The sequence below is a fragment of the Bidens hawaiensis genome, unplaced genomic scaffold, assembly GCF_021521415.1.
Source record: "Bidens hawaiensis isolate Kalapana, Puna unplaced genomic scaffold, B.hawaiensis_p1.1 tig00008566_1, whole genome shotgun sequence".
NCBI classification, from domain to species: domain Eukaryota; kingdom Viridiplantae; phylum Streptophyta; class Magnoliopsida; order Asterales; family Asteraceae; genus Bidens; species Bidens hawaiensis.
In genome coordinates, this window is record NW_027491617.1 from 898,951 (window position 1) to 908,452 (window position 9,502).

A 9,502-nucleotide genomic window follows, 5' to 3' on the forward strand; every position below is an offset into this window, starting at 1 on the left:
CATATGGGATATTATGAGGATTCCCAACCTTTAAGTATGGCGCGTAGCCATATGGGATATTATGAAGATTCCCGACCTTTAAGTATGGCGCGTAGCCATATGGGATATTATGAGGATTCCCAACCTTTAAGTTTGGCGCGTGGTCTGATGCGCGCATGCACGGCGATGGAGTGGTGACTCGCGAGCGCGCGTGCATGGCGGAGGTCTCTTGCGCAAAACCCACATGGTGGTTTCCGCGGTGGTTTCCATGGGCGCTCACGCATGTCGGCGGAATGGTGACCCGCTGGCGAGCATGCGTGGTGGCAGTCTTCTGCGCAAAACCCACATGGTGGAGGTCTTTTGCGCGAAACCCACATGGTGGTTCCCGCGGCGGCACATGCATGGCTGCGGAGTGAGAATCCGCGGGCGCGCGTACATGGCGGCGGAAGTCTGGTAATTTTTGGATCTGCAATTTAAGAGTTAGATCTGCAATTTTAAACCTAAAATCTAGGTCTGTAATCTAGATCTAGATCTGTAAATCAGATCTGGATAGATCTGAAGCTCGGAGCGGATTTAAAACCATCACAGATCCGGAGACTTGATCATTCGAATCAGGCAGTTTCTTTTTGCACAGATCTGGAAGCCTCCTTTAGATCTATGGATCTTTTTGAGCTTTAATAGAACAAGCCTTGAAGCCTTTTTCTGTAAACTTCCGGATCTGGGTTTTTCCTGGGAGAGATCTGACAACCGAGAGGGAGATCGAAGGGTAGTTCGTTGCCGTCCCACGGATGGCGCCAATGCCGAAGCATGAAATGAATCTGACCTGATCCATGACGATGTTTCCACGGATTTTCGAGATGAACGAACCACGTCTTGATCTTCTTCTCCGGTGGCTTGAGACCTGCAATGGTTTTTCGGGGGTGTGGAGGTGACTGCTAAGAAATCTTAAAGATCTCTTGTTTACAGACACAAAAAAGTGATGGTGGCTCTTATTGAGCATGACCCTTTAATAAGGAGGTGGAGACCTCCTTATATAGAGAGTCTCATGGCCACCATCATGGTACCCTAATGGGCCTAGCCCAGTTAGGGTTACCTCCACAAAACCCCCTCAGCCCAATAACATTGTATTAGTCCATATAATAAAATAAGCCAAACATAATAAATTTAGGGTCGTAAAACCGGGTTTAGTACCATACCCCTACAATAATCAATTAGTATGAGCGAATGAGCGATACTGTTGATTTGCAAGTAGTATTTTTTGGATGTAACAAATGGAACTCAGTAAATACTAGCAATATAAAAAAATAAAGCATCTAAGTTTATTCGTTTTAATCCGATAAACGTTTTATTTTATGGTCTATATATTGATACCTAACGAAACTTACCAAACGCTTGTGACTTGGAAAAGGACCAAAGATTCCATGTTTTATAAACAAAAGGACATTTTTCCATTTTAGTCATATATAAAAAAAGGGTGTAGGCCCCAAGTTTATTTATGAGACACCATTTGAAGCAAAACAACATTTAATTGTTGTGGGGTGGGTTTTAGGGGGGGGGGGGGAGGGGGAGCGAAACATTAGTTTGCATAAAGGAGCAATTCGTAGCTAAATACAAAACCATGAGTTCCTATATGAGCAATCCATCAAGGCAAAGCGGACAACGTTTTGACACACTTTATTTGAGCTATTCATATATGGTGTATGCCACGTTGAGCGTTTGAGCCACAAGCATGTGTGGGCAGTACTACTTGACCTTGGGACAAACGTATCCGCCTTTGCATGGTTCTTTCCCCAATGAGACTAGGAATGCTAGACAAATGGCCAAATTATTACGGTCACTTAATTGCTAATATCAATTGGCAAACCTTGTTAAACATCACGGATTAACATCTTATATGTGTGATCTAGTATTGTAATGTTGGCAGGGTTTAATACTTAAAAGTTACTAACATCTTGGGCTCTTGGCTGCGACCTTGAGTGCGGATTGATTAGTGGAACACATATGTAAAATGCATACGTACGTCTACTACTATTTTATGACTATTGACTTTATGCATGCGTCTTGTTATGAATTCTTTTTACTTTATAGCTATGTATGTTTTGAGTACGTATTTATACCTTGGATTGTATTCTTACCTGGTATAACATTTGGTTCACGTTATGTAAAATGATTCATTATGCATAGTGTCGTATCAACTGGTAATGTATTATGTATATGCAGGGTCGTCTCCAAGAACTTAATGGTCTTCGTGGGCCTTGCACAATTTATAAATGTGGGAACTCAAAATATATTAAAAGAAATAAAAAAACTCGTATAATATATAAAATAAATTCAAAAAAATTAAAAACTTATGGGCCTCAAACCTCAATGGGCCTTACACAAAGCCGACCATGTGTATATGCTCCTTTTGACATGGTGTGACATTTGTATTTGTCAAAAGTCAAAACCACATTTGCCACTTTAATCCAAATCTCTTACGGCTCTTGCTGCTAATAACATTTCCTTTGTAGGTATATTTTAACAGAGTATTAAAGATTACAATTACATAACATTGTACATATCAAGATAAAATTAGGTTTAATAACGTAATGAATAAGAAACCAATGTGGGCCCGAGCTCGTGTTTTCTTTGTCGTTAATTTGAGCTCAAACCCGAAACTGGCCCAAAACCTTCATAAATCCTAAGAAATGGACGCAGTTAAAGTTTACTAACGCAAATAAAGAGTTTTCGATATTATAAATATTAAACAACAACGTTGTCAAGTAGTTACGTACCCTAATATTGACAATAAATAATATTATTTGACGTTTTGCTTAATGAATTTGTTACACTAAATGTACTAGACTTTTATATCTTTATTATTATGTTTGTTTTAGACGGTTGTTATAAGGAAAACTAATTTTGTTACACCTAATATGCTAGAATGGGAAAAACTTGTCACGTCACATTCTTGCAAGTTTGAACCGACATTATATACATTTATACCAGTTTTACCCCCCGTATTACGAGGTTGTTTTGCATTATTTGTTTCTAATGTTATCTAATGAAACGTACCAAACCCGTATAATGGTTTTTTGAACCTGCTATGAGTGATGTGATTTGAAAAGGGGGTTCTTCATGAACCGTTGTGAAAGATAAGCCGTTTTAGTCTAACAATTTTAATAGAGCCTTATTTAACCGTTGTAATGAGGTTTATTTACACCGTTTAAGTTTCATTGGAGTGATACACTAACGCCGTGTTCCCGAGTCTTATTTAAAGAGGGGAGGGGAAGGAAAGGAGAAGAAAAGGTGAATGAATTATGTTCCAGAGATTTTTTAAGGATGGGAGGGGTGGGGAAGGGAAAGAAAAGACTAGAAAATTTTAGTGTATAATCATCTTTTTCCAAATTGGAGAGATTAAGAGAGAAAATATATTTGTATCATTAATTGTCTATTAACTACTACATTTTCTTTTCCTTTTCTTTCATTTTCATTAAACTCGGGAACACGAAATAAAGTGATACATTTTCCTCCCACACTCTTTCTTTTCTCTTTTAGTACCATACCCCTACAATGTGTCCTTTTCATATATATATATATATATATATATTTATCTTATCTTAATAGTATACGTACATATAAATACATTACAACATATAGAAAATGTTAAGTGGTTAATAAAAATCAATAAAAACAACTGCTTCAAAATACTAGTGATGCTTTTGCATGTCACCAATAAACATGTTAAGTGTGCTAATACTTACAATCGGTCGAGTCGATGATCTATGGTTTTGTATCTTTGTTAGACATCTATCATTTTATGGATAACCTATAAAACGTATGTCGTTTTAAATATAACCAATTAAGTTTAATTAAAAAGAGTCGTAATTTTAATAGGATTTACATGTAAAATAATTAGATGTATAAGATTATCGTATTCACTTTCTCTATATATATTTTCTCAAATATGCCATTTATTAATACTAATAATTATACAAAAAGAAAAAAAAAGATAGAAGTACAAGAAAAAGATAGATAATATTAACAATAGAAAAAATATATATTGATGTGAGGTTTAAGACAAGAGGGTGGCAATAAAGTTAAGAGTGAATATATCTTTTCCATTAAAAACCAATAAAGTAGGTACAAAACAAAGGAGATTAAGTGATGATCATGTGAGGATTTATGATAACTATTACAATATATAATCAACTTTTAATAAACATTAACCTTTTATTTAACCCCTTAAATTTATACCACTTTGTCTACAATAAAACTTGAACCTTCATCATTTAAAAACACGTATTATTTTGAATTTTAAGTTACAAAAGACAATAAAATTGATTTAAAAAAATTTCACTCGTAATCACACAAAACCAAACCCTAAGGACCTACTAATCTCAAAGGCTAGTGAATTAATGGACGCAAAATGATTCGTGATCTAAGTTACACCATTAGAATTGGCTCAAGCCTTACTTGGCGCTTTTATGCGTGTTTCTTTGCATAACTACACAACATCCAATCACAAGCCTTCTTGCTTAGCAGTAGCTCGGTTGCTTCTCCTAAGACCAATCGCTTGTTCAAGCCTCGTCGTCTACATCCAGAGGATTATCCGGTTGTTGGGTTTCGACCTAAGGGGGACTTTCAAGCCAGACCCAAAGCATCAAATAATTGGTGACGATTGAAATTCCGTAACATGTAGACTCGAAAAACAACATTGCTAAAAGAACACTAAAATCTTTACAAATTTTAAGCAAATCTTAAAACACCAATAGTTGATAAACAACTTATTACTTAATTAAATCCCTTAAATAATATTATACAACAAACATTTCACAAGTTTCCAACAAGAGTTACCGAGTAACACCAATCTGTGAACCATCAACCGGAGCCACTAGAGCTTGCCTCATCACCAATGCTTTGTAGAACTCCATGATCACCTTCTCATCATACCCTTTCACCGCGGGTTTCATCCCGAACCTCGCTTCCCCATAACTACCAGTTCCAGCCACCAACGACGAGTTAGCGAGTCGCATCATCATGTTAACATAAACGTTACGTAGCCCGATTATTAACTTCCTTGGAGACAACCTTAGTTTAAACTTAAGCTTTGGTGTTATTCGTATCCTCCAGAACCGCCTTCGCCACTTTAGTCTAGACACGTCGCGGCGCTTGCCCCCTAGCCGCTCGTAGTGTCTCCTCCGCCAGTATCCTCTAACTCCTTGGTACACTCGAGTTGTGACACGTTCCATTTTAGTGATTTATCGAAGCAGTTTCTTCAGAAAACAACTGTGTCTAGTAAATCCCACAAATAATAAAACTTATTATTAGCAGGGACTGTGCAGGGTGTGGTGAACTGTGAAGTGGTATAACTGTAATAACAGTACCCAAAAAGTACCCAGTATATCTCACAAAGAGCAAAAGTTGCTGAAATATGTGAAGGCAGTGATGCAGATAAACATAGTACGACTATAAATCGTATCGATTGAGGTGGTGTTCGTCAAATCGTAGGAGAAAGGGGTGGCTAGCGAGGGTTATAAATAGAGTGTGAGTGTGACAATGGAAGTAACGTGGATATGTCATGTGTAGGGTTATATGGCCGTGTGTTATACTTCTTGAGGGTTTACTTTAATGTGAAGACTATGATCTAGACCGTTGGATTATTGAGTTTGACCTTGACTAAGGATGGCTAAGATTTATTTGGTACGTTATTAGCGTGAAATGAGGTATATTAAATAAGTGATTAGTTGTTAATTGTTTTAATTAGTTACGTATTTTAAACGAATGGTACTACAAATGAAAGCGAGTTTACATATTGTTAAAATTGCTACAACTTAAGGATATGGATAGTTATAGGACTGGTTCTTAACTTTTGATAAACTGGGATAAGGTTTTCGTTTACATGAAATAGCTTAATATGCTTCATCTTTAAGTAAAATTGTTTTGTTTATTATGTATTTAGAGTGGACGTAATGGAGTCCGGGATGAACCTGGTATCGGGTGGGAACAACACCTCCTGGTTACTAAGTAGGGTTTTGATCCTGGAAAAGGTGACACCTTTTACGTGTCATGTACGCACTTGTGACTTACTTCTTAAAAATTTCACTTGTAAAAATCGCATAAGATGTGAATTTGTTTATATATATGTATTTTATGAAGTTTACTTTCTCGAACACGTATCTTTTTTATTTGTTGGAGAACCAAATTAGACTTATAACTCTTTCACTTGAGTTGATCGTATTCTTTATTTTACACCGTACGTGAACAAGAACACATATACCTTTGCTGTTGACTTTTCGTTGGTGGTAAAACAAGAAGAATTAATACTAAAGTGTTGTAAAGATTTAATATTGAAATAGGAGATGTGGTGATAATCGATAATGGAAGGAATGCACAGGAGGTTTCTTCAAAAAACTCAAATCTCTTCTCTTTCTTATTATTATTATGAAATCAAACTCAAGTATTTATAAACCTAACAATCACACTTTGACTAGAACTAAAAAACTAAAAAGATAAACATAAACATTTAAATAAATAAAACTTAAATAATAAAATATTTGAATTTTGATCTCCTCCTTATCCTCCCCATGAGATCAACCTAGCCACCCCAAATCTTTAACGAATCGGGATTATAATTATCATTCACCCCCTTAATCTTGATTCGTTCCTTTCATATCTTCAATCCCGAGCAATTTCCTCATCTCTTCAAACTTTATCTTCGGTAGTGCTTTTGTAAGAATATTCGCCTTTTGTTTCTCTCCACTAATGTGCTCAACTTGGACTTCACCATGTTCAATACATTCGCGAATGAAGTGAAATCTAATATTAATATGCTTGCTTCTTCCATGAAACACGGGATTCTTCATCAGATCGATAGCGGATCTATTCTCCACATGTAAAATCACCACCTTTTCTTCATGCCCGGTCAACTCGCTTAACAATCCCCTTAACCATATAGTTTGACAAGCCGCGGTTGCTGCTGCCATGTACTCAGATTCACATGACGACAAGGCTACGGTTTGTTGTTTTTGTGAGAGCCATGAGATCAATGCACCACCATAATAAAATGCCATTCCGGTGGTACCTCGTCCATCCGTTTGATCCATACCGTAACTACTATCACAAAAACCAACCAACTCTCTACTACCGCATCCATACGTTAAACTATATCCATTCGTGCCTTGTACGTATCTTAATATATACTTTAGAATCTGCATATGGGATTGTTTCGGTTCTTGCATAAACCTACTAGCAACTCCAACTGAGTAACTCAAATTGGGCCTCGTGTGTGTCAAATACCTTAAGCTACCGATTATTCTTCGATATTCGGTTGCATCAACGGGTTCTCCTTCTTCATCTTTCGTCACTTGCAACCGATGTTCCATAGGAAATCAAGTCGGGTTGCACTCGCTCAAACCTGCACTCATTAAAATTTTATTAGCATAAGCTTCCTGTTTCAACTTTATCTCGTGCTTCTTTTGGGTTACTTCAATGCGCAAGTAATATGATAACATTCCGAGATCTTGCATCTCGAACTCATTCTTCATTTGACTTTTGAATTTCTCAATCTCGGCTTGACTCGAACCAGTCACGATAAGATCATTGACATATACACCAACAATGAGAATGTCGGTTCTCGTATTCCGTTTGTACACCGCGGGTTCTCTTGGACATCGAGTAAAATCCAAACCTTTCAATGTCTTGTCGAGTTTTTCGTTCCAAGCTCGTGGGGCTTGGCGAAGACCGTATAAAGCCTTTCGTAACTTATAAACCATACCGTGTTTCCCGGGAACTTCAAATCCACCAGGTTGTTTCAGGTACACTTCTTCCTTCAACTCGCCATTTAAGAACGCCGATTTAACGTCCAAATGGTAAACGAACCAACCATAATTCGCTGCAATTGCTCAAATCAAGCGTACGGTTTCCATTCTCGCCACCGGGGCAAAAACCTCATCAAAGTCTACCCCGTGCTCTTGCACGTACCCCTTCGCGACTAGTCTTGCTTTGTAATTTGTTATTGACCTGTCTGCATCACGTTTGGTTTTAAAAACCCACTTCAAACCAATCGCCTTGTGACCCGCTGGTAGGTTACATAAGTCCCACGTATTGTTTTGTTCAATTGAGACTAATTCAGATCTCATTGCTCCCGCTATTTCTTTGAATTCTTTGCCTCTTCAAAGGTAGCTGGCTCTTCATCTAGGAGAAGACATTCTCCTTCACTCAACATTACATAATCTTCAAATCTTTTCGGTGGGACCGATTGACGACCAGTTCTTCGCAGCTCAGGTTCGGGATTTTCTTCCGGTTGGTCTTCAAATTCAGGCATGTTAAGGCTTGTTGGGTCTTCGTTTTCAACTGGAATTTCTTGTTGAACTTCTTCTTGGACATGCTCGATTATAAATTCAACCCATTCAGGTCCGTTCCGACTTGAAACGAGTCGGTATGTCGAGACCAGTCAAACTTTTGACTTTCTTCGAAACGGACATCCCAGCTCACATAAATACGCTTTTGAGCCGGGTCGTACAATCTATAAGCTTTTGATCCCGGTTCGGTTCCGAGATGTACAACCTCCATACTCCGATCATCTAACTTTTGAAGGTTGACGGTGGGTATCTTCATGTACGTTAAACACCCAAACACTCGTAAGTGTGTTATGTTGGGCTTTCAGCCCATCAAGGCTTCGTAGGGGGTTACCGTCTTCAATGCTTTAGTTGGTACCCGATTCAATACGTAAACCGAGTGTCTCACCGTTTCTCCCCATAAATTTTGTGGAAGGTCCATAGCTTTCATCATACTTCTTGTTGCATTTAGGACCGTTCGGTTTCGCCTTTCGACTACACCATTTTGTTGAGGAGAGTAAGGAGCCGTAAACATTCTTTTTATTCCTTCTTGATCACAATATTCGGTGAAAAGTTTGTTGAGAAACTCTCCACCTCGATCACTTCTTAGAGCTTTAACCTTTAACGAATGCTCTAACTTCACTTCTTGTTTGAACTTTTTGAAAATACCCAAAGCATCATTCTTATTTTTAATGGTATAAACCCACATGTACCTTGTATGATCATCTACAAGAAGCATAAAATACCGGTTTCCTCCTAAGGTAGGAGGTGAGATTGGTCCACATAAATCGGTGTGAACCAACTCGAATGGTCTTGTGGCACGGAACATGGTGGCTTTAGGAAACGGATTTCTCCTATGTTTGCCTAGCATACATGCATTGCAAACATGCTCACCATGTAAAATTTGAATATCACCACGTACCATATTTTTAGACTTCATATTAGTTAATGTTTCAAAACTAACATGACCAAGTCTAGCGTGCCATAGCCATCCTTGGTCTTTAACGGAAGTTAAAAGACATACCGGGGTTCCGATTCTAAGCTCGATCTTATAAAGACGGTTTGGACTTCTCGGGACTCTCATTAGCAAGCGATCTCCTCCCTCGTATAACCACAAGTGGTCGTTTGCTATCCAAACCTTACACCCTTCTTCGGTTAACTGACCGATGCTCAATATGTTGCTACATAAGTCGGGTATGTAATAA

At 38.0% G+C, this 9,502-nt stretch overlaps 1 protein-coding gene and 1 pseudogene across 1 annotated transcript; both read right to left on the reverse strand.

The window, feature by feature from the left end:
* Positions 1 to 4,811: 4,811 nt before the first annotated feature.
* On the reverse strand, positions 4,812 to 5,210 carry LOC143529567 (uncharacterized). Its single transcript, XM_077025337.1, has one exon. The coding sequence runs from the start codon at positions 5,208 to 5,210 to the stop codon at positions 4,812 to 4,814; it is 399 nt and encodes a 132-aa protein (XP_076881452.1).
* Positions 5,211 to 6,608: 1,398 nt separating this feature from the next.
* Positions 6,609 to 7,343, reverse strand: LOC143529568 (secreted RxLR effector protein 161 pseudogene; annotated as a pseudogene).
* Positions 7,344 to 9,502: the final 2,159 nt, after the last annotated feature.

Excerpts from the sequence above, each read along its gene's own strand:
- LOC143529567 (XM_077025337.1), bottom strand. The coding sequence starts at position 5,210 with ATGGAACGTGTCACAACTCGAGTGTACCAAGGAGTTAGAGGATACTGG.